At 43.4% G+C, this 25540-nt stretch overlaps 2 protein-coding genes across 6 annotated transcripts in view; one reads left to right on the top strand and one right to left on the bottom strand.

Annotated features, from left to right (window-relative positions):
* SENP1 (SUMO specific peptidase 1) overlaps positions 1-12421 on the bottom strand; it is a 35178-nt gene extending 22757 nt beyond the window's left edge. The window contains exons 1-5 of one of the 5 annotated variants that reach the window (XM_056562725.1): positions 12143-12421; positions 9062-9110; positions 7313-7416; positions 5824-5896; positions 4590-4764 (exon numbers count right to left, since the gene is read on the bottom strand). In XM_056562725.1, the coding sequence (XP_056418700.1) occupies positions 4590-4764; positions 5824-5896; positions 7313-7416; positions 9062-9065 (356 nt within the window). In that variant the 5' untranslated portion in view covers positions 9066-9110; positions 12143-12421. The other 4 variants (XM_056562724.1, XM_056562723.1, XM_056562722.1 and 1 more) reach the window with 4 other exon arrangements.
* Positions 12422-12556: 135 nt separating this feature from the next.
* PFKM (phosphofructokinase, muscle) overlaps positions 12557-25540 on the top strand; it is a 101296-nt gene continuing 88312 nt past the window's right edge. Inside the window, exon 1 of the mRNA XM_056562714.1 lies at positions 12557-12646. Coding sequence (XP_056418689.1) covers positions 12622-12646 — 25 coding nt within the window. The 5' untranslated portion in view covers positions 12557-12621. The remainder of the gene's footprint in view (positions 12647-25540) is intronic.

Raw genomic sequence — 25540 nt, 5'->3', positions numbered from 1 at the left:
AGATCCGTTCCAGAGAGACAGAATGGTCCCCTGGAGCGGGCGGCAACGAAACTGCGTGAACAGAACCACCGCCATGGCTACCACCATCCTGCCCAGCACCGTCATGCAGGAGCGAATGGTCACTGGATGTGGGCGTCTCAAAAGGTGGACACCGGACAGAATGGCACTTCGCTTGTCCGGCGGGAGGAAAAACCGAGCTCTCCCGGTATCGAACCGAAGGCCCAGAAAACTAGAGACTGGGAGGGAGAAAGATTGGATGTCTCCTCGTTTATCAGCCACCCAAACGTGGTCAGAGTCTGCAGGATGATATGAAAACTCTCCTCGTTCTGGACCAGGGAAGGGGCCTTGACCAGCAGGTTGTCCAGATAAGGAAGTACAGACACCGCTCGGGAGCGGAGGATGGCCATGACAGCCGCCAGGACCTTGGCAAAGACCCTGGGGGCTGTAGCCAGGCCGAAAGGCAGAGCCTTAAACTGGAAGTGACCCTCCGGAACGGCAAACCGTAGAAACAGTTGGTGTGAAGGAAAAATCGGAATGTGGAGATACGCATCCCGAATGTCCACGGAAGACAGGAATTTTCCCTGGTTCATGGACGCAACAATTGAGCGCAGGGACTCCATCGGAAAATGGCGAAGGCGTCAATTGAGGAGTTTTAGGTCCAAAATCGGACGGACCGTTCCCCCTCTTTTGGGCACAACGAAGAGGTTTGAATAAAAACCCCGGAAACGTTCCTGAGGAGGAACAGGCACAATGACACCTTGCTCCAGCAGAGTGCAAATGGCAGAGAGAAAGCCTGCAGCCAGGACGGGCGAACGAGGAGCTCGGGACTGAAAAAACTATCCCGGGGAAGAGAATCAAACTCGAGTCGGTAACCGTCGGAGAAGACATCCCGAACCCAGGAATCCTGGACATGTGCCAACCAGACATTCCGAAAGAGGGACAAGCGGTCGCCAAACCCGAGGGAGAGCCCCTTCAGGCTAAGGTAGGTTTGCGAGTTCCCGACTTCACGGGAAACCGGCTGGAACGGCCTTCCTGCTTCCAGGAGGGGCGAGGCTTGAAAGACGGGGCTTGCCGAGCTTGTGAGGAACCCGACTTGTCCTGGCGCCTGGGGCCAAGGGAGCGAAAGGAAGCGGTCTTGCGGAATCCCCCTCAAACAGTAGGGTGGCGCGTCTTATTCTGGGGAAGCAAGGAACTCTTACACAACCGCCCCCCCCCCCCCCCCCGCCCCGTAGCTTCGGAAATGAGGTCGTCCAGCTTTTTTTTTTTTTTTTAAAGAGACGACCCCCAGTGAAGGCCATTTCCTTTTTAGAAGCAGAGTCGGCGTTCCAAGCTTTAAGCCACATAGAGCGGCGAATGGCGACTAGATTGTCGGACGCAATGGCCGCACAGCATGCTGACTCTAAGGAAACTTGGCATAAATAGTCACCTGCCTTGGAGGTCTGGAGAGCAATATCAGCCAAATCATCAGGAGTGGCTCTGGACAACACCCCATGGCGTAGCTGAGAAGCCCAAACCGATAAGGCCTTGGAGACCCAGGTCGAAGCAAAAGGCCGGAAGCAAGGCGGACCCAACCGCCTCTAAGGCGTACTTCGCCAGGTTTTCGACCCGCTTGTCCGCAGAATCTTCAAAGGAAGCGGCATCCGCCAGTGGCAGGGTGGTGGATTTTGATAAACGGGAGACTGGGGGGGGGGGGGGGGTCCACCAACGGCGGAACGGTCCATTTAGAGACCAGATCCTAAGAAAAACGGACACAGAGTCTTCAACCGTTCAGTGCCTTGGAAGCGCTTCTCCGGAAACTTCCAGGCGGTCTCTAGAAGATCATCAAACTCCTTATGTCCACTGAAGACCTTGGGGGAGCAATGAGTATGTGTCAAGGAAACTCCAGGAGCAGGGTCCGAAGTTTCAGGGACCTGTAGGTGGAAGGTGTCTTTGACAGCTGACACCAAGCTGTCCACCAAGTCCGACATGGATGACAGCTCTTCAGAATCCGATAGCGGAGCCGAGTCAGAGTACACCAGTTCCCCTGGAGACTGGGAACGGGCAGTGGAAGCTCCGGATCTAGGTGACATATCTGGCAGGGTGGGCTGGGGATCGGAAGCAGCCCCTAGGAGAGCGACCACGAGACCGAGGACGCCGCCTAACAGGAGAGGACATGGAGCGCGAGCGGCAGGAAGACCTGTGCTCGGGAGAGGAGTCAGAATAAATGACCCTGGGACGCCTGTGAGAGCGCCGACGGTCCAAAGACGCCATACTGGACTCCCAAGGAGGACTGCTTTAAGGCCGTAGCCACCTCCCTGGAAACCTGAGCCAGATCAGAAATCGTTTGGGAGAGAAAAGCCACCCAAACTGGGGCAGGATCAAGGGTCACGCGCTCCAGGGGGCTATCCTGGGTGGGGGGGGGTTAAGGCGGGAGGAAGAGCAGGCAGAACAGGTGGGTTCAGCCGAACCCCCCGGCATTTTTACTTTACACCCCATGCAGGCATAGTAAGTGACCGAAGCGGAGACCGCCTGTCTGAGGGAAAGTTCAAAACTTGGGGCGGACATTGCAAAAAAATACAGAGAAGTCTGCTACCCAGAAACAGAAAGAAATGGAACAAGCTCAACCAGGTTCCTGTGTCTTGCAGTACCTGAAGTCTTGCCAGGAGCACAGGGACAGTATCCAGAAGCCCAAGTTCAGGTTGCTGCAGCAGATATGGAGCAGCAGAAGGCTGGAGGGAGACTCACAGGAGCAGAGTGCAGCAGCTTGAGGAGAGCGGTGCTTGACTCCGGAGCTGAGGCGAGTCATGTGATCCCCAGCGGAGGGGAGGGAACTGATGAACCCCGCAGCGCCAGGAGAGGCTGAAACTGTGTCCCCGAGCGCGCACTAGCACAGGAGAGGCTGACACATGCCTCCCTGTGCGTGTGCTGTGCAGAGATAGGACGCGTGTCTAGCGCAAAGAAAAGGGGACGGAGCTACGCGTGGCCGTGAAGCAGGCCGAAGCCGCGGCCTGAATTTTCAGGCGGACCCGGCCGAGACGCCCGTGAACCCGCCGAATGCCCGAAGGTAAGGAAGTTTGGGTCACATACTTACCTAAGTTGCAGATACTCTTACCTTAAAGTATGCGAAAGGTGCCTCTCTTCAACCAGTCTGGGCCATCTGCATCATAGCGGCAATAGATTCAATAAGCGGCAATAGGTGACCCGGACCAGAGGTACAACCTGGTGCTGGTCGGTGGCAAAGAAGGGTTAACGGACCATACTCTATGAACCATATGGGGAAATCAGGCAGCGCCATGCTCCTGTCGCCCCTACCTAGAAAAATAAAAAAGGAGAAAAAAAATCTAAACTCTAACAGCTAGAAAATAATAAAATTAGAACAGGTCTGGAGAAACCCAGACCAGTGTTGCCTCCTAGGACACTAAGCTAAAACTGAGTGTCTCTGAGGCAGTAGGTGGGGTATATCCTGCTGGGAGGAGCCGACTTCTTTTGTTTTTGCCTAGTGTCAGCAAGATATACCCTCGGTTCCTGTGTCCCCCCAATGTAGCTGACCGAGGAATAGTTTTTTTTTTTACTTACGTCGTTTTAAAAGGGGTTCTCTGGTGCTTACACATCTTATCCCCTATCCAAAGGATAGGGGATAAGATGCCTGATCGCGGGAGTCCCGCCGCTGGGGATGCCCGTGATCATGCACGCAGCACCCAGTTTGTAATCAGTCCCCGGAGCGTGTTCGCTCCGGGTCTGATTACGGGCGACTACAGGGCCGGCGGCGTGTGACGTCACGCCTCCGCCCCTCAATGCAAGCCTACGGGAGGGGGCGTGATAGCTATCACGCCCCCTCCCGTAGGCTTGCATTGAGGGGCGGAGGCGTGACGTCACACGCCGCCGGCCCTGTAGTCGCCCGTAATCAGACCCGGAGCGAACACGCTCCGGGGACTGATTACAAACGGGGTGCCGCATGCATGATCACGGGCGTCCCCAGCGGCGGGACTCCCGTGATCAGGCATCTTATCTCCTATCCTTTGGATAGGGGATAAGATGTGTAAGCACCAGAGAACCCCTTTTAAAACGACGTATAAAATAAAGTGATCAAAAAGTCCAATCAAAACAAATATGGTACCAATAAAAACTTCAGATCACGGCACAAAAAATTAGCCCTCATACATCCCCATATGTGAAAAAAATAAATAAATAAAATAAAAGTTATAGGGGTCAGAAGACAACAATTTTAATCATACTAATTATAATGCATGTATTTTTTGTAAAATTAAATAAAAGCTATATAAATTAGATATCCTTGTAACCGCACGGACCTACAGAATAAAGATAAGGTGTCATTTTTTCTGTAAAGTGCACTGCGTAGAATCGGGTTTCGCCGTAGATTTTGTGGTGATTGATTAAAAAAATTTTTTTTTTATAAAAATCAATAAAATAAAAAGCCCTCATATGGGTCTGTAGGTGGAACATTGGAAACGTTACAATTTTTTTTTTATGAGTTAAGGAGGAAAAAAAAAGTGAAAATATAACTCTGTCCTTTAGGGGTTAACCATGTGACCATTCCCTTAAGTGATTTATTAAACATTACCACAAATCTTCAAATATACAACAGATACCTTAGTTTTCTTGATTCTACATCTGTGGTGTTTGCTGGGTTTTGCAGGAGCATGAAGTGTGCTGGAAAGATACTGGAATGACCATTGCCATTTTGTTTAGGTTTACTGAGGTTAGCAGGCTGTGTGAGCTTGGTGTTTTCTGCAAAAGCCATGTTTCTCTCAGGCTTTGACACTTCTAAAATGAGGGGGGAAAACAAACACACATGTATTTGTTTACAATATGACAAATTCACCTACTGAAAACTAGAAACTAAACACAAACAAGATTTGTAACCCCATTATTTGCCCTACAGTTAAAATACCACCTCTGATGCTGTCCCTTATCTGTTCCGGTCATACTAATGTTTACATTTAGGCATTATAAAATTTTCAAGAATAGAGTACGGAAGAATCGGACGGTGCAAAACTAGTCGCTTGTCTTTGTGCTCCTCCACGTCCCATACTCATCTTCAGGAGTATGTCCTTGAAATAATAATTTTCTACGCAACTACAGTGGGTGAGTGCGATTCTTCCATTCTCTATTCTTGAAAGTACTGAACTGCATCTCTGCACACTATCTGCACCCCCAGGTATTGCATTATTTTTAAGTGTTCCCCTGAAATCTCGGATTATCCTTATTCCAAGTATTATTTAATAGCAGTGCCACCCTGTTATCTACCACTTTCTATATGATAACATTTTGTGCACATGGCAACAGAGGAAGTTTTCTACCACGGTTGTACTTAATATAATTTTTTTTAATTTTTTAAATCAACTGGTGCTAGAAAGTTAAATAGATTTGTAAATTACTTCTATTTAAAAACGGTAACCCTACTTTTCAGCTGCTGTATGCTCCAGAGGAAGTTCTTTTCTTTTTCTGTCTGACCACAGTGCTCTCTGCTGACACCTCTGTCCATGTCAGGAACTGTCCAGAGCAGGAGAGGTTTTCTATGGGGATTTGCTCCTACTCTGGACAGTTCCTGACATGGACAGATGTGTCAGCAGAGAACACTGGTCAGACTGAAATTTTCTTGTACTGACAGTACAAAAAAAAACAAAAAAACTTTTCTAAAAACATATATTCGCTTCTCTTGTAGAGTTAAGAATTAAACAAAAAGGAACATTTCAACGTAACATAGAAACAAATTAGTATAAATTTGTCCATAAAAAGAATGTTAATAATGCATGTGTTGTGAAAAAGGTTGCATTATATATAAACTTATGATATGCATTTTTCTATTACAAAAAGGTTTACCTGTGTTAAAGAATGGTTTATGAAGAGTCTTCACAATAGATCTGTCATAGTGCCTGTGATGCATAGGAGTAGTCTAAAAAATATAAACAGGAAAATTAAGATCCAATGGGGAGATTTATCAAAACCTGTGCAAAGGAAGTTAGGCTGGGTTCACACTACGTTTTGTCCCATACGGGAGCGCATACGGCAGGGGGGAGCTAAAAGCTCGCGCTCCCGTATGTCACCGTATGCGCTCCCGTATGTCATTCATTTCAATGAGCCGACCGGAGTGAAACGTTCGGTCCGGTCGGCTCATTTTTGCGCCGTATGCGCTTTTACAACCGGACCTAAAACTGTGGTCAACCACGGTTTTAGGTCCGGTTGTAAAAGCGCATACGGCGCAAAAATGAGCCGACCGGACCGAACGTTTCACTCCGGTCGGCTCATTGAAATGAATGACATACGGGAGCGCGAGCTTTTAGCTCCCCCCTGCCTTATGCGCTCCCGTATGGGACAAAACGTAGTGTGAACCCAGCCTTAACCAGTTGCCCATAGCAACCAATCAGATCGCTTCTTTCATTTTTAACAAGGCCTCTGCAAAATGAAACGAGTGATCTGATTGGTTGCTATGGGCAACTGGGCAACTTTTCCTTTGCACTGGTTTTGATAAATCTCCCCCCCAAGTATATAAAACCCACAGAACAAATATGTACACAGGATGCAAAGTAGTATACAGAGTTAGGAGGTGGCAAAAATCTACAAAAGGAAGTACAACACTTCTCTAAATGGATCCTCAATTATGGTCATGATGTAGGGTGTTGCGTCTCAACATCCAGGCCCAAAGACATAGAAAGAAAAAAAAAAGAAAAAAAGTAATGGACTTCTTTACACCTTAAGACTTCTAAACATTTCTTTGTTAAAATGATGAAAAGCTACAGGGAAGCTTTTTATTAAGCACCAAACAGAAAACACATTTGTTCTCTATTTGGTGGTCCAAAGTTTCCATAGCTTTTCATCATTTCTGCAAAGTGGTAGTGCTGTGGTCAATTTTTTACTTTTTTTATTTTTTATTTTGCTACCCTTAGGATAGGCCATCGTTAACAGATTGGTGGTGGTCTAATTTCAGGCTCTGTGGTGCTACAAATCTGTCTGCTACAAAGCTCAGCTCCAGACAATTTGAAGAGCTGAGGCTCATACACTATATGTAGCTAAACCTCATTCACTTAAATGGGACCAAACCTTCAATTAGCCAGCTGGTTGGGGGGGGGGGGGGGCAGGGGGTATCGATATTGATAACCTAAAGCTGGGCAATCAATTTTAAAGTACCAGAAAAGTGTGCCTTTTTGTTGCTTATCTCTTCCTGTAATGTCATATTTAACAACAACAACTTCCATTAGGAAAACAACATGTAACTTTTTTCACAAGCGGATTACAACTTAGTTTTTATAAGAACATGTATTAGAAATGCTTATTCATAGTTGCACAAAATAAAAAAAATAAGTGTACCAACCTGATAGCTGTAAGTATAAAATGATTCTTGTGCAGTGTTTTTAAAATGTGCTTTATATTTAGAGTTATTCTCACTCTCCCAGACCATTTCTTTCACATCTTCATCTTTACCAAAAGAGGGGGGGGAAACAAAAACACAATCTAGTAGTATTCCAACACTCAAAGAAAAAACTAAGAACCACTATAAGTAACACTTTTTATATAGGTGTAGTTTGAAACTGTACCTGATTGATTGCTCCTACTCCTTCTCTTCTACACTAGGATAGCTTTTCAATGCTACCCTAAGTTATCATAAAATGTGGGAACTGTCTCTAGTACAGAGCAAGATTCTCTTTCCATAAAAAGAAAGGTGCTAAACAGTACAAATTTTTTTATGGAGATCCAAAGTTAAAAGCATGGGTCCAGAGAAGGCTATTTGTGCCATTTTCCATTTAAAGCGTTATTTAAATGAAAAAGTAACTATAAAAAAGGTAGAGGGAGGCATGTTTTAAACTTTGCTATGACAGGAAAAGAAAGCCCCTCAGAAAACATATTGAGAGCAGATTACTATTATGCTTTTGACACGACAGAAAGAAGTCAAAAGCTTTGAGCAGTTGGGGTTAGGATGCTAAGTCCTCCATCACTGGAGGAAGAATACAGCTAAGCAATTCTCTCCCTGTCTCTCTCCATGGGCTCCATAGACTTTCTACAGCATCTGTCTCCTGCAGTGAGGAGAGGGAAGGGGAGAGAAGTGCTCAGTTAAAGAAGTACTCCGGTGCACACTTTATTCCTTTTATCCCGTCCGGGCTGCAAAATAAAAGAAAACGCACTTTATCTTACCTGCCAACAAGCCCCCGGAGCTCCGGTACAGGTGTTCGGTCCCCGGGCTGTATTCTTCTTACTTCCTGTTAGCCCGGCACATCACACGGAGCTTCAGCCTATCACTGGCCGAGGCGGGACATCGCTGCAGCCAGTGATAGGCTGAAGCTCCGTGTGACGTGCCGGGCTAACAGGAAGTAAGAATAATACAGCCCGGGGACCGAACACCTGTACCGGAGCTCCGGGGGCTCGTTGGCAGGTAAGATAAAGTGCGTTTTCTTTTATTTTGCAGCCCGGACGGGATAACATGAAAAAAAGTGTGCACCGGAGTACTTCTTTAAGCTTGATCTAGCGATCAGTGGGGGTCTAAACACTCAGAAGCTGACTGATCAAAGCTTTTGACATGTCTCTGAGGTCAAAAGTTTTGATCAAGCAACACTATGTAAATATGGCATTAAATGTTCTCAGTAGAGATAAGCGAACTTACAGTAAATTCGATTCGTCATGAACTTCTCGGCTCGGCAGTTGATGACTTATTCTGCATAAATTAGTTCAGCTTTCAGGTGCTCGGGTGGGCTGGAAAAGGTGGATACAGTCCTAGGAAAGAGTCTCCTAGGACTGTATCCACCTTTTCTAGCCCACGGGAGCACCTGAAAGCTGAACTAATTTATACAGGAAAAGTCATCAAATGCCGAGCCGAGAAGTTCGTGACGAAACGAATTTACTGTAAGTTCGCTCATCTCTAGTTCTCAGTTTACACATACAATAAAGGAAAGGATGCACTCCTAGGATTCTAAACCTACCTCTACACAATAGGTTGTGGCTGAAGCATTATGACTATCATTAGTAACTACTGTGGCAATGAACATAGACTATAAGGTTTGTTGAAGTACTATAATTTTACATTTTCTTCCTTAAATAAAAAAAAAATAAAAATGCAAGCATTGCTTACCCATATTAAGTTCTACTACATCCCTGGGATCACAATGAAATTGTTCAGTCTGAAATATAAAAAGGAATAAGCTTTAAAATAAAGGATACGTCATAAATTCAAGTAGTAAAAATTAAATCCCAGGAAAAATAATGTATAAAACGCAAAACTTTCATAATTTAAAAACTAGACTTGTCACTGGATAAAAGTGAAACGCTGATGAGTTTCAGACTGTAAACAAGTATTTCATTCAACTATAAAAAGTGACTATTGATATAGGTATTAGGGATCGACCGATTATCGGTTTGGCCGATATTCACGATTTTGTACGTTATCGGCGATTACCTTGCCGATAATGCACGGTGACAGCTCAGGACGCCGCCAGAGCCAGTAGTAGCACGGACCCCGGGAACAGGTAATTATAAAACCGGGGATGGGGGTGGCAATGGGGCAGTGGAGGTGGTTGGACTCAGGACCGCCAGGGGGAGAGAAGCGGGCGGCGGCAGTTTGAATCATTGATCTGCAGCGGCTTCTGCGGGGCTGGGGGGAAAATTGGCCAATAACTTATACCAGAATATCGGTATAAAAGTTACCGCCTATCGGCCTGAAAGTTCACAGATTATCGGCCCTAAAAAAAAAAATCAATGTCGGTCGATCCCTAATAGGTATACATCTTGACCACAGAGGAACAGAAGTGGCATGTACACCATCACTTTTAGGTGCTAGCTGTATTATTCAGCCTCTTCCACATTCAAAAAACAAAGATGACTGCAACATCTAAATGTTTAGATGAAGGAGACTCTGATCCCATGATATAATTGTAGGGTGCTGATAGGGGTTCATGGCAGCCAAGGGGGTGATGTAGGCACACAGCCGAGCCTTCTCTATAAGGCTATACACAGCTTCTGAAGCAAGGAAGAATTGACCAATGAAGCTGAGGAAAGGAGACCTGGCTTTATTATGCCTGATACAAGCAGCTTTGGGACACTAAACCCCAATTACATAAACAAGTGCTCCAAAACAAGGTGACATGTTCTCTTTAAAGGCTATTGACACCATTGTTAGGGTTAGGGTCCATTCACACAGTGGAATTACATCCCAAATGAAGCCCAATACACTTCTATGGGATTCCACACTCCCGTTGACACTTTGGAATTTCTGCAAGTGTAAATTCAGAAGTGTCAACGGGAGTGCAGAATCCCATAGAAGTGTATTGGGCTTTCATTTAAGGCGGAATCCTGCCATGTGAATAGACCCTTAGAGACAACAGCAGGAACTAGGAGGAGGTTACATGCCAGCCCAGATAGACAGGAGGGACGAAACCCAGGAGGGCAGCTCCCACAATTTGGGGTAAAGCAAATACAAAGTAGCCTGAAAGAGAATAACATGGGCCGTGTACAAGTGTAAAAAGAAATCGGAGCTAACACAGCTGGATGCTGAAGAAGTGTAACGGAGTAAAAAAATTTTATAAAGATCTATGGAAAGAATGTTTTTGCACCATACTGAGTACAAAGCAAAAATAAATAATGCTTTTCTATGAACACATTAACATGTATCTTAAGTAAATTTTACATACATATATAATTTTTTTTTTTTTTTTTTTTTTTTTTTTTAAGTAGTATGTCAGTATGGTTCATCTGCATTGCTGCTCCAATGTGTAAACTATACAGCCCTCAAAGGAGCTACCGTACATTCCGCAGGGGACCCTACAAATGGCATCATGTCCCGCCATACATCTAGAGGGCAGTGGTCTCCGAACTGTGGACTTCCAGATGTTTCAAGACTACAACTCAAACGCATGCCCGGAGGCCGGACGAAGCGTGGATGCGCAAAATAACCAGTTATAGCCTCTGAGCGCTACAACGTCTCTGCAGCTACGGTCCGGTGAGACTCTCTATTAAGGAACTCCGACAGCCTAACCCGGCAGTGAGTGGGGATATGCTTTATTTCCTTACACACTTCATTTCATTCGCTGTGGACCGTCATGATGGCTTGTGGTTCAGGTAGCATTAAAAGTGGTCAGGCAGGTTTTTTTTTTTTATAATCTCTTCTCATTTGAATTAACTTGGATCCCATTCACACGGCCATTGTGCTCCTGTAAAAGGAGATCTGTCAGCCAGTTCATCGAAAGGACAGGAGTTGAGTGTTTTTTCTTTTCTTTGCTCAACTCCTGTAAAGTAACAGACACCTGATGGACCCCATTAGAGTCAACAGATTCAGTCAGGACCCAGCAAGGTCTAGTGTGTCTGGAGCCGTTCAGGGTCCATTCGGCTCCCCTTCCCAAATCCGGCACGTTTCACAGCACACCTGACACTGAACAGATTAGAGCACTACAGCCCTGTAAATTTAGTCTTAGGGTTTAAATAAGTTTTTTTTTAGGTTAACTAGTTAAGACTGATCACACGATTGTAAACATAAAAACATAAAAACACGTTTTATTTTCAGTCTACTGACCAGTGGGATCTGCTCAGTACTGACAGTTTTTGCTGGGAGTAGTAGTTTTGCAACAGCTGGAGGCACCCTGGTTGGGAAACACTACATTAAGCAAATGCTACAACATAATGGTGCTTATTACCAAAGAAGAAGATCAGGTCATTTGTCCCCTGTATTCTCGCCTGGGATACCACTATATTAACATTAGAAAGCAATGGGAAATAGTGACATCAGGAGGAAACATAATAAAGAATGCTGCAACTTGTAATGTAGTTCCCCTCTAGCCTGATAAGTGCCCGCCCCCTGAGGGGTCACACACACACACCCGGCACATACAGGACGGGCCGGTGACACATGACGGCCGCTGCGAGCTCCCCGTTGGCGCTGTGCACACACTGCGGCTTCTCTCCCGCCGTTTCCCTCCTTTATTTCTTTTTCTCAGCACACGCTCTGCTCTTGGCGCGCAGACTCACCTCTCTCGCCTGACGCCCGCCGGCCTGCTGCAAATAAACGGCCTTTGCGACAGCCGTGAGGAGAGAGCCGCGGACCGAACGCTTGAGCCGCTAATGGAACCCGCTCAGGAGAAAACAAGCAGTCAGCGGCCCCGTCTCCCCGCGGGAACGACACTTAAAATAGACAAACGGCGCAATAAGGAATCCTCGGAAATACCTTGTGCTTTGTTCGTCCGCTTGTCAATAAAGTTTCGCTTGTTGAAAGGGAAATGCCTCCGCTGGGAGTGTTCTTTGTCTCCCCGGGTGGGCGCTCTGCAGTGTATCAGGGCATGTCACGTGAGCAAGACCAAAGCCGCCATGTTTGATTTGAGTTTAGGAAAACTTATAACCATAAGATTTATTGATTTGCGAATTAGTAAATTAGAACCAAAGGGTAAATTTGGAGTCATGACTATATGTATAGTGTATGAGAGCGGCTTAAGATGTAGTCTATGAGTTCAGCGTGACTTCCTCACCGTTGTTTTAACCGGCTCCGTGTTCCCTTAACAAAGATGGCTGCCGTGATTGTCATACGCTAAAATGTAGGCTAGAGGTCGCTGTTGTACACTGCGCTCAGGTTCATGCGGTGTGCTAGGATCGGAGTTCTACTGGAGAATCTTGTTCTTCACACATGAAAGAGAAGTTTTTTGTGGAAAAATGTCTGCTACAATAGACCTGGAAGGTGATGCCTTGTACCATATGGCTAATGTGTGTTCTGTATGTTAAATACGTTGTATGATGCGTGTTTTGTACATAATATTTTCTAGGTTAGATACATTGTATAATTCAGACAGAAGTTACTGATGGGTGCTCCGCGGTGCAGAAGGCTATACGTTTGGATAAGTTCCTGTAAAGTGTTGTGTAATGAAAAGTTGCCTATGTGGTCAGGAGAGCAGAAATGTTCGGCTGCATTCACACCTCGTTTTTGTAATACGGTGAAAACCGTACGGAACCGTATTGGAAAACCTATGCATTGACTCTCCATTGAAAACTGTATGCCAAAATGTATGCCAAAAGATGCATCAGGTTGTGTCTGTTTTGCATCCTGTAAGGTTTTGTCAGTTTATTTTCCTGCACCCAAAACCGTAACCTACCACGGTTTTTGGTCCGAGTGAAAAACCGTATTAAACCGTATGTTTTTTTTTTTATATAATTTTTTTTAACCCCTTAAGGACTCAGACAATTTTATTTTTACGTTTTCGTTTTTTCCTCCTCGCCTTCAAAAAATCATAACTCTTTTATATTTTCATCCACAGACTAGTATGTTGTTTTTTGCGCAACCAGCTGTCCTTTGTAATGCCATCACTCACTTTACCATAAAATGTATGGCGCAACCAAAAAAATACTATTTATGTGGGTAAATTAAAAAGAAAACCGTAATTATGCTAATTTTGGAAGGTTTCGTTTTCACACCGTACAATTTACGGTAAAAATGACGTGTTCTTTATTCTTTGGGTCAATACGATTAAAATGATACCCATGATAACAACATACTTTTCTATTACTGTTGTGCTTAAAAAATTGCAAACTTTTTAACCAAATTAGTATGTTTAAATCTACCTATTTTGAAAACCTATAACTTTTTTTCATGTTTCTGTATAAGCGGCAGTGTGAGGGCTAATTTTTTTCGCCGTGATCTGTAATTTCTATTGATACCATATTTGCTTATATAAAACTTTTAATCCATTTTTTATAAAAAAAAAAATAAAATTTGGAATAAATTGTTATAAAAAAAGCCGCTATTTTGGACTTTTTTTTTTTTTTTTTTTTTTTTTACGTTCACGCTGTTCACATTTTATTTTAATAGTTCAGAAATTTACGCACATGGCGATACTAAATATGTATCTAAATTAATTTTTTAACACTTTTTGGGGGTGAAATTGGGAAAATGGGACAATTTACGTTTTTATTGGGGGAGGTTTTTTTTCACTTTTTTTACTTTTATTTTTACACTTTAATAGTCCCCATAGGGGACTATTTAAAGCAATCATTCGATTGCTAATACTGTTCAGTGCTATGTATAGGACACAGCACTGATCAGGGTTATCGGTCATCTTCTGCTCTGGTCTGCGGGAAGGCAGATCAGAGCAGAAGACGCCAGAAAGGCAACAGAGGCAGGTGAGGGGACCTCCGTCTGCCTTGCTGGATGATCTGATCGCCGCTGTGGGGCATCCGATCCTCTATATTAGTGACCGCGATGCTGCAGATGCCGTGATCTGTATTGATCACAGCATCTGAGGGGTTAATGGCGGACATCCACAGGATCGCATGCGCATGCTCGTGGTTATGCATAGGACGTAAATGTACGTCCTGGTGCCTTAAGTACCAGTTCACCAGGACGAACATTTACGTCCGGCGTCGTTAAGGGGTTAAAACATGGGAGTCAATGGGAACCATACAGAACTGTATGTGCAAACGGTTCCATTCGGTTTTCACAATCCGGTTTTTAACTTTGCACAGTTTTTTTTTTTTTCTTGGAATTTCAATCAAACAAGTGAAACTTTATTCATAATGGAGTGAAAAGTTAAAAACGTCATTTTTTAAAACTGTATACAGTTTTTAACCGTATACGAGTAAAAATTTGTACACACTAGGGATCGAACGATTATCGGTGTGGCCGATATTCATGATTTTGGAGGTTATCGGTATCGGCAATTACCTTGCCGATAATGTCCCACCGATTTTAGTCAAAATCGTGCCGTTTTTCTCCCATAGAAGTCTATGGGAGTGAAAAAATGCTAACAAAAACGATATGTGGGTTTTAACTTTGGCGTTTTTGCAGGCGGTTTTTTAGACTTTAGCAATCCAAAAAAAGTGATGGAGATACCTTTTTTTTTTTAAATTTATTTATTTATTTTTTTAATAAAAATTTCGTAGGGTACCATTACTTCTTAAACAGGGATCAATTTATGTGGGCGGCCGGGGACCTAAAATGTAGCCGACAATAATAAAAATGTAGTGTGTGTTTTTCACTTTTTTTTTTCACTTTTTTTTTTTTTTTGGTAGTACTACTACTCCCAGCATGGAACACACTGTTCCATGATGGGAGTAGTAGTACCTGTACTAATTGACAGATCGACCATTGCGATCCTCCTTTATAATGTATAGATGCGGCTGGCCGCTCTTCTTTGCTCCCCTGCATTGATGTGTATATATACACCTATTCATATTTCCCGCAGAGAGCTGTGATTGGCCAGATGGTTCCAGCCAATCACAACTCTCTGTGGGATATATGAATATGTGTGTGTGTGTATATATATATATATATATATATATATATATATATATATATATATATATATATGTCAGTGCAGGGGACCATAGAAGAGCGGCCGCATCTATACATTATACAGGAGGATCACAGCGGGTGTCAGTAGTGACATCCGCTGTGATCTTTCCTTAACTGCAGGTACTACTACTCCAAACATGGAGCACACTCTGCTTCATGCTGGGAGCTGTAGTACCTGCATTAATAGACAGATCGCAGCGAGTGTCAGAAGTTACACTCGCTGCAATCTGTCTATTAATGCAGGTACTACAGCTCCCAGCATGGAGCAGAGTGTGCTCCATGTTGGGAGTAGTAGTACTTGCACTTAAGGAAAGCTCACAGTGGGTATCACTACTGACACCCGCTGTGATAGTCCTGTCTACAGCAGAGATTCAGATCGGCTGTTTACAGCGCTCCCATCTCTGCTCTGTACTCCGGCCAGTGATGTGAATAGAATTCATATTTCCCTCTGAGAGCAGTGATTGGCTGCAACCATACTGCGCAATCACAGCTCTAGGCAGAAAATATGAATGAGTGATGTTCTATTCACATCTCTGCTATATTGTGGACGATCGCATCCGGTGTCACGAATGACACCCGGGGCGATATATCTATAATACAGGTACTACTACTCCCAGCATAGAACAGTCTGTTCCAGGCTGGGAATAGTAGTACTACCTAAAAAATGAAAGAAATATAGAAAAAAGTGAAACACACACTTTTTTATTTATTTTCTCCATCACTGCCGCATCCTTTTATTTTTTTATTTATTTTTTTGGTACCCAACAAATTTTGGGTACCAAAAAAAACTGCCAAGGTGCAATTTCCACACAAATGAAAAAACGCCAGACGCAGGAAATTGCACTGGCTTTTTTTCATGAGTTTTTTTTCTACCCAAAAAACGCAGCACAAAAAAACAAGTAGAAACTTAGCCTCAGTGCGCACAGTGACAGCTCAGGATGCCGCTGGAGCCAGAAGTAGCACTGACCCTGGGAACAGGTAATTATAAAACCGGGGATGGGGGAGGCAATGGGGCAGCGGCGGTGGTTGGACTCAGGACCGCCAGGGGGAGAGAAGCGGGCGGAGGCGGTCTCTGGCCAGAAGATAGGCAGAGGGGGGCAGCGGCGATGGTTGGACTCAGGAGGACCCCAGGACAGGCAGGGGGAGAGAAGTAGGTGGCGGCGGCGGTCTCTGGCCCTGCAAAAGCCACTGCAGTTTATTGATTTAAAGCACCCACCTTAAATAATTGATCTGCAGCGGCTTCTGCGGGGCCGGGGAGAAGTAGCGGATAACTTATACCGGAATATTGGTATAAGTTATTGGCTATCGGCCTGAAAGTTCACAGATTATCGGTATCTGTCCTAAAAAATCATTATCGGTCGATCCCTAGTACACACGTTTTGATACAGTTTAGTCCATTTTTGAGGAATCAGTTTTTCCTTCAAAAACCTTAAACGGGAACTGTATTGCAAAAACGTGGTGTGAATGCATGTGTCATAAAATCTGCAAAATACTGTCAGTGGATCAGTTTTCCAAACCATAGGTCTCCAGCTGTTGCAAAGCTGCAACTCCTAGCATGCCCGGACATCCTTTTGGGAGTTGTAGATTTTCAACAGCTAGAGATACACACAAGTTTTGAAACACTTGTCTAAGGCAGTGTTTCCCAACCAGGGTGCCTCCAGGTTTTGCAAAACTGCAACTCCCAGAATGCCTGGACAGCCGAAGGCTGCCCAGGAATGCTCGGAGTTGTAGTTTTGCAACATCTGGAGGCACCCTGGTTGGGAAACACTGGTCTATGGGAATGTGTGAATGAAGAAAACTATCAGAAAAGTGGAGGATAGTATAGTATAGTGTTAGATAATGATAAGGAAAAGACAATGTAAAACAGCTGGACCAAATTAAAAAGAAATTATTATTAATTAATTAGGCAAGATTACAATGAAACATGCCTACATGTAGCAGCTGACAACAATCTTCCCAGAATATGCAATTGATCTTTTTAGTGTAAACTAGCTGAATACCCGTCATTGACCGGTTTTTCCTTCCTAATCCTTGTTGGGGAGGAAAATAAACAAAGGAGGAAGCTTTTGACTTCATATCCCATCCTCATATATTGTTGTTATATCCCAACCCCTCATCCCGACCTCCCGTCCCGACATCCCGACCCATAATATGTGTACCATGTATTGAATTATCTCCAGCCGTACAGAAGTTATGTGAGAACATACATTTCCCATTGATTTGCATGGGACTTTAAACAAAAACCCTGACCCTCACAAATGAGGGTAGTTAAGGGTTAAATGAACTATCCTTTATTTTAAGTGGATCTATATTTTAAGTAGACATATAAGTAACATGTGACCAAGTATTATCGAAATATCTCCAGCCGTTTGGAAGTTATGCAGTAACATATATTTCCCATTGACTTGTATGGGACTTTAAACATAAACCCTGCCCCTGGCAACTGGGGGTGAGTAAGGGTTAAATCACCTATCCTATGTTTGTTGATGACATATAGGTAACATGTATGCCAAGTTTCATGTTAATATCTTTAGCCGTTTGGACGTGATGCTGGAACATACACACACACACACACACACACACACACATTGGCCCTCATTTACTAAGAGTGTTGTGTAGGTTTCTTTGTGGGTTTTAATTCCCTACAATTTATTTTCCACGGTATTTACTAAGGTTTCCCTACATTTTCCCCTTACCCTACACTTTGCTTTTTTACACATGCTCTGATCTGTCTGGTTTTCTTCATCTCAAATCCACCACATTTTATGTAGAAACCTTAGTAAATATGTTATTTTTTTGTGAAAATGTCGGGAACACGCCCCCTTTCGGAGACCACACCCCATTTTCCCGTCGGTCACGCCTCTTTTTTGGGTTTTCTTAGCAAAATGGAGAGTTAGTCTGGGTTTTTTCAATTCTGGCGCAGACAGACTTTGTGGCGCAATGCAACAGAATCTGGCGCACAACCCGACAAAACATGTCGGATTTGCTGTAGTAAATCAGGGCCATTGAGTTTTCTATATATAGATTGTCCATAGTTCAGCCAATCTGAAGACAAAGAAAGTATGTGCGTGCTATAGTCTTCCTTATCTTGACTCCAGATGGTCCTTGGCAGGGGCGTGATGACATGGGCATATTACACTCTTAATCCCTTAAGGACCAAGGACATACCGGTACGTCCTTGGTCCTGCTCTCCTGATATAATGCGGGGTTACACAGTAACCCCGCGTCATATCACGGCGGGCCCGGCGTCATAGTGAAGCCGGGACCCGCCTCTAATAGCGCGCAGCGCCGATCGCGGCGCCGCGTGCTATTAACCCTTTAGCCTCGCGCTCAGAGCTGAGCCGCGCGGCTAAAAGCGAAAGTGAAAGTTGCCGGCTAGCTCAGTCGGGCTGTTCGGGATAACCGCGGCTAATCGCAGCATCCCGAACAGATTACAGGACAGCGGGAGGGCCCCTACCTGCCGCCTCGCTGTCCGATCGCCGAATGATTGCTCAGTGCCTGAGATCCAGGCATGAGCAGTCATGCGGCAGAATCGTTGATATGAGAAACCAGTGATCAATGATGATCAGTGTGTGCAGTGTTATAGGTCCCTATGGGACCTATAACACTGCAAAAAAAAAGTGAAAAAAAAAAGTGAATAAAGATCATTTAACTCCTCCCCTATTAAAAGTTTGAATCACCCCCCTTTTCCAATAAAAAAAAAAACCAGTGTAAATAAAAATAAACATATATGGTATCAACGCGTGTGGAAATGTCCGAATTATAAAAATATATCATTAATTAAACCGCTCGGTCAATGGCGTGCGCGCCAAAAAATTCCTAAGTCCAAAATAGTGAATTTTTGGTCACTTTTTATATCATTTAAAAAGCGATCAATAAGTCCTATCAATGCAAAAATGGTACCGTTAAAAACTTCAGATCACGGCGCAAAAAATGAGCCCTCATACCGCCCCATACACGGAAAAATAAAAAAGTTATAGGGGTCAGAAGATGACAATTTTAAATTTTAATTTTCCTGCATGTAGTTATGATTTTTTCCAGAAGTATGACAAAATCAAACCTATATAAGTAGGGTATCATTTTAATCGTATGGACCTACAGAATAAAGATAAGGTGTCATTTTTACCGAAAAATGTACTACGTAGAAACGGAAGCCCCCAAAAATTACAAAATGGCGTTTTTGTTTCAAATTTGTCGCACAATGATTTTTTTTTTCCGTTTCACCGTAGATTTTTGGGCAAAATGACTGACGTCATTACAAAGTAGAATTGGCGGTGCAAAAAATAAGCCATTATATGGATTTTTAGGTGCAAAATTGAAAGAGTTATGATTTTTTAAAGGCAAGGAGCAAAAAACGAAAATGCAAAAACAGAAAAAACCCCGGTCCTTAAGGGGTTAAGCAACACGTAGACCGAATAGATTTTGTGAGAAAAGCAAAATCTTCATGACAAAGCAAAAGTGTAATTGTTTCATTATCTCTTAAGAATAAACTTAAAGGAGAACTCCAGAATATAAAATTTGTCCCCCACAGTGCCGGTGCATTGCCATAGAATGAGATGGTCCGCCTCCATCACATCCTATTGGCTCACTCTTGTCACGTGACATATTTAAACGTCACGCATCGATGCGCACAGTAGTGTCAGTTTGGCTATCACAGGGAGAGGATCTCCTCTCCCTGTGATAGCTGAAGGTGCATGGAGCTCTCATGGCCTCTGTGGCCCGACAGAAGTTCACACATGTACGCAGCTCATACGGCTGCCTCATATACATTTACTGTTGATCCACAGCGCTATCGGGATCCCGATGGCGCTGTCATCAGTGTGCGTCCCCGCGAGCGCCCCACGCCCGCAGCTCTACTCCCCGTCCCGTTAACGCTCAGTGAGCGGGGAACAGAAAGTAGAGCATCGGGCGCAGGTAAAGTAGTACTGCGCATGCGCAGCACTACCCGTATAACTTAACCTGCGCCCGATGCTCTACTTTCTGTTCCCCGCTCACTGAGCGTTAACGGGACGGGGAGTAGAGCTGCGGGCGTGGGGCGCTCGCGGGGACGCACACTGATGACAGCGCCATCGGACATAGGGATCCCGATAGCGCTGTGGATCAACAGTAAATGTATATGAGGAAGCCGTATGAGCTGCGTACATGTGAGCTTCTGTCAGGCCACAGAGGCCATGAGAGCTCCGTGCAGCTTCAGCTATCACAGGGAGAGGAGATCCTCTCCCTGTGATAGCCAAACTGACACTACTGTGTGCATCGATGCGTGACGTTTAAATATGTCACGTGACAAGAGTGAGCCAATAGGATGTGATGGAGGCGGACCATCTCATTCTATGGCAAATCTCATTCTACGGCAATGCACCGGCAGTAAAAAAATAAAGATGTACATACCTTCCTTCGCTCCTCCGGTAATCGGCTCCGGTCTCCGCCGCGATCCTCTTCCTGGTTGCCGGTGAGCGGTAGTGTGACATTTTTGGTTCCGGCAGCAGGTGCTGGTGTAGTGAAAAATTTTGTGTCTTGAAGCGTTCTCACACTGCTGTTCAGCCTACCGCCGGCCGAGTCAGGACTTCACTGCGGCCGGTGAATGGCTGAGTGCAGTATGACTCACCGACCACCAGGAAGAGGATCACAGCGGAGACCGGAGACTGTTAGCGGAGGCCCCGGGGGAGCGGAGGAAGGTATGTACATCTTTATTTTTTTACTGCCGGCAGTATGGGGGACAATTTTTATATTCTGGAGTTCTCCTTTAATATTAAACTAGGAAAGGTGGTAGAAATTCATTGATTTCTTTAAAGGGGTATTCCAGGAAAAAACTTATTTATATATATATATATATATACATATATATATATATATATATATATATATATAAACTGGCTCCAGAAAGTTAAACAGATTTGTAAATTACTTCTATTAAAAAATCTTAATCCTTTCAGTACTTATGAGCTTCTGGAGTTAAGGTTGTTCTTTTCTGTCTAAGTGCTCTCTGAAGACACGTGTCTCGGGAACCGCCCAGTTTAGAAGAGGTTTGCTATGGGGATTTGCTTCTAAACTGGGCGGTTCCCGAGACACGTGTCATCAGAGAGCACTTAGACAGAAAAGAACAACCTTAACTTCAGAAGCACATAAATACTGAAAGGATTAAGATTTTTTAATAGAAGTAATTTACAAATCTGTTTAACTTTCTGGAGCCAGTTGATATATATAAAAAAGTTTTTTCCCTGGATAACCCCTTTAACAATAAATAGGACTGTTTCTCTGTCAAGTCATTTACAATTGATTCAAACCCAAAGGGGTTATCTGGTGAGATTTTTTTTTTCTTTTAGAACAATGCCCATTCTACAGCATATAAAAAAACAAATAAACCAGTACTTACCTCCAGCGCTCATGCGGTGTTGGGCTGGGTTCACACGGCAGAATGTCCGCACCGAAAAATCTCTGTGCGGGCATTCTGCGGGTGTTGGCATGACATGGACATGTTCATTCTTTCTGCGGACAGCAGAATTTAAATTTCAACATTAGAAACATCTGCCAAGGAAATTCTGCCATGTGCACAATGCAGCAGAATCCCATGTCATGCCGGTGCCCACAGTCTGCAGAATGTCCGCACTGAGACTTTCTGTACAGACATTCTGCCTAAGGCTGCATTCACATCTCGTTTTTGCAATACGGTTCCCGTATCAGTTTTTTTGTAAAAAAAAGTATGTCTCAAAACCGGACCCAACCCTGTACAACCATATATACCTCTGTACGGTTTTAAACCGTATATGGTTTGAAAACGGATGTCCGGTTGCATATGGTTTAATAAGTTTTTTTGAGGAAAAAAATGGATGCGGTTTTATGTTTGTCATGAATTAAATAAAGTTCTTCTTGTTCTATTTGTGGGAAGAACTTTCGGGGTGCACTGCGCAACTGCAAAACCGTATTGTGGAAACCGGATGGAACCGTACGCACATACGGTTCAGTACGGTTCCCATAGACCACCATTTAAAAAAAAAACTTATACGGGTTGTATCCAGTTTTTCACCTGGACATAAAACCGTAGTAGACTACGGTTGTGTACGGGAAAAAAAAAGGATAAAACCGTAAATGATGCAAAACGTACACAACCTGGTGCTACGGTTGGCATACTTCTTTTATGAAATGTATATACATACGGTTTGCAATACGGTTCCATACAGTTTTTTCACTGAAACCGGATACAGGAACCATATTGAAAAAACGAGATGTGAATGCAGCCTAACTCAGGTTTTTTTTCTAGCGTTTTTTCTTTTTATAGAAAACTGCCACTGCCAGAAGTGTATTGAAGAAGGAATGGAAATATAAAGGGAATACTTATTTCTCCTTCCTACTGGATCCACTTTTGACTTTGGCTGGAAAACTTCAGCGGCAAAAAATAACCTGTGTGGAAACCGAGCCTTATTTTGAATAGAAAATAGTTTAACTGGTTGGCGTCTAAGGATGAGCCGGCTCATCTTAAAACTGCAAGCAGTGTATGAAGTGGGCTTCTGACTTGAGCCCTCGCTATAGATGCGTTAATAGCCGACATGCGGCGATCGCCGCGGCTGGCTATTAACCCTTTAGATCGCAGCTGTCAAAGTTGACATTGGCGTCTAAAGGGACCTTAAACCATTCCCTGGTGGACCAGTGGGGTGGATGCCCCTCCGCAGTGCGATCGGCTTTGGAGGTAGCCGGAGGGCTTTCCTCTCCTCCAGCACTGGTCCCGGCTCCGTGATTGATAAAGCCTGGCTGATCCAGGCTTTATCAATCGAGCGCAGAGCACACAGATCAATGTAGTTCTATGGAACTACATTGATCTGCATGATGTATCTACTGATTCCTCCTAAAAGTCCCCTAAGGGGACTATAAAAGTGTTTATTTAAAAAAAATAAAAATAAAAAACCCCTTCCATATAAGAAAATATGTAGACATAATAAAAAATTAACATATTTGGTATCGCCGCTTGCGCAAATGTCCAAACTACAAAAATATAATGTTAATTTAACTGCACGATCAAAAGCGATCAAAATGTTCAATCAAAACAAAAATGGTACCGATAAAAACTTCAGATGACAGCACAAAAAATGAGCCCAATGAGACAATTTTCAACATACAAATTTTGGTGCATGCAGTTATAATAATTTTTAGGTTGTAAAATAAAAGCTATATAAATTAGGTATCTTTGTAAGCGTATGGACCTACAGAATTAAGATAAGGTGTTATTTTTACTATAAAGTGCACTGCGTAGAGATAAAGCCCCCAAAAATTACAAAATGGCATTTTTTTTTCAATTTTGCCCCACAAATATTTTTTTTTTCTGGTTTCGCCATATATTTTGTGGTTAAATGATTGTCATTACAAAGTGAAATTAGTGGTGCAAAAAAAAGCCCTAATATGGGTCTGTAGGTGAAAAATGTAAGTGTTATGATTTTTAGACGGTGAGGAGGAAATAACGAAAGTGCAAAAAATGATAGAAAAAATATTGATCACTGGATGTTATCTTTCCGCTGTCAGTTACAGTCTGTCACACTGGGACAGTGTCAGGGTGTGCAGGGACACAGCCCATTGCCACCTATCACCTACCAGAGTTCTTTATTTTAGGGTGTTTACAGGACACCTAGCTCAAGGGGAGATTCCCCACTCTGAATTTGTCACCTATTCTCCCTCTGATTCAGCATGAATTACACCTGGAATCTGACTCCCATTGATTTTAGTGAAATGTAATCCCTGGTCAGGGCACAGGCTGGCATGCTCTATATAAATCCCAGCGCAGTAGAGGCTGCCCACACACCCTTCCTGAAATCTTCGTACAAAACCACACCCACTTGACTGTAAGCACTGCCAATTTGGCAAGCCTGGGAGAGAAGACCAAAAAATAATATTGCAAAAAAAAAGTTTGCCAATTTCTTAAAATAATTTTTCACTTTTTTTTTTTTTTTTTTTTTTTTTACTTGATAAATACCTAGACCCCCCCATGCTATTTTGGATGCTGATCCATGTACATTTTTTAGGTGGAATCTGCAATAAAACATTGGATAGAAATATTGGCCTTAATTTGTCTCTCTTTAAGATGTTCTGTATTGTGGGGAAGTGAACCCCAGAGTTTTGTTTTGCCACACCATAGAGATGTCAAAAGATTAGCATGTTCTTCTGCAGATTTTCAAAACTATAGGGCACCCAATCTAATTTGCATTACTCTTCAGTAAAGTTGTTTTGACACACCATTATTATCATACTGCCCCTGGCTTGAATGGTGCTTTTCTTAAAGGGGTACTCCGCTGCTCAAACTACCGTCACGCCCCCTCCCATAGACTTGCATTGAGGAGGCGGGGCGTGATGACATCACAACCGGCTCCAGCGTTCGGAAAAGTTTGTTCAAAACACTCAGCAGCAGAGTACCCCTTTTAAGATTTTGTATTCTTAAAGGGGTACTCCAGTGGAAAACTTTTTTTTTTTTTTTTTTTTTTTTTATGAACTGGTTCCAGAAAGTTGAACAGATTTGTAAATTACTTCTGTTAAAAAAAATCTTTATCCTTCCAGTACTTATTAGCAGCTGTATGCTACAGAGGAAATTCTTTGCTTTTTGAATTTCTTTTTTGTCTTTTCCACGGTGCTCTCTGCTGATACCTCTGTCAATGTCAGGAACTGTCCAGAGCAGCATAGGTTTGCTATGAGGATTTTCTCCTGCTCTGGACAGTTCCTGATACAGCCATCAGGTGTCTGCAGAGAGCACTGTGAACAAGACAAAAAAGAAATTCAAAAAGTAAAGAATTTCCTCTGTAGCATACAGATGCTAAAAGGTACTGGAAGGATAAAGATTTTTTAATAGAAGTCATTTACAAATCTGTTTAACTTTCTGGCACTACTTGATAACAAAAAAAAAAAAAAAAATGTTTTCCACTGGAGTACCCTTACAGTAAAGAACCCCCGTCTGCATATAGCCCCTAATAAGTACTGGAAGGATTAAAGGGTACTTTTCATCAAAAAAACTTTTGATATATTATAGATTAATGTATGCAGAATAACTTTCCAATAATATGTTATTAACAAATATGCTTCTTTCTATTTAATTTTCCACTTTGAAAAAATGACTACTAGGGGTGTCCCTAGCAGTCCTTTTTTATTTTTTTATAGATTTCAGACTCATGCTGGAGTCCTAAATCTCAGACTGCAGCCGGGACACAGATAAGCTCAACACTGCTCCCTGGCAGGGAGTTTGTCTGTGTCCCGACTGCAGTCTGAGATTTAGGACTCCAGCATGAGTCTGAAATCTATATTAAAAAATAAATA

Source organism: Hyla sarda, chromosome 2, assembly GCF_029499605.1.
Source record: "Hyla sarda isolate aHylSar1 chromosome 2, aHylSar1.hap1, whole genome shotgun sequence".
Taxonomy (NCBI): Eukaryota; Metazoa; Chordata; class Amphibia; order Anura; family Hylidae; genus Hyla; species Hyla sarda.
The sequence above is the reverse complement of the archived record's forward strand: the minus strand, read 5'-3'. Positions and strand labels throughout refer to the sequence as shown.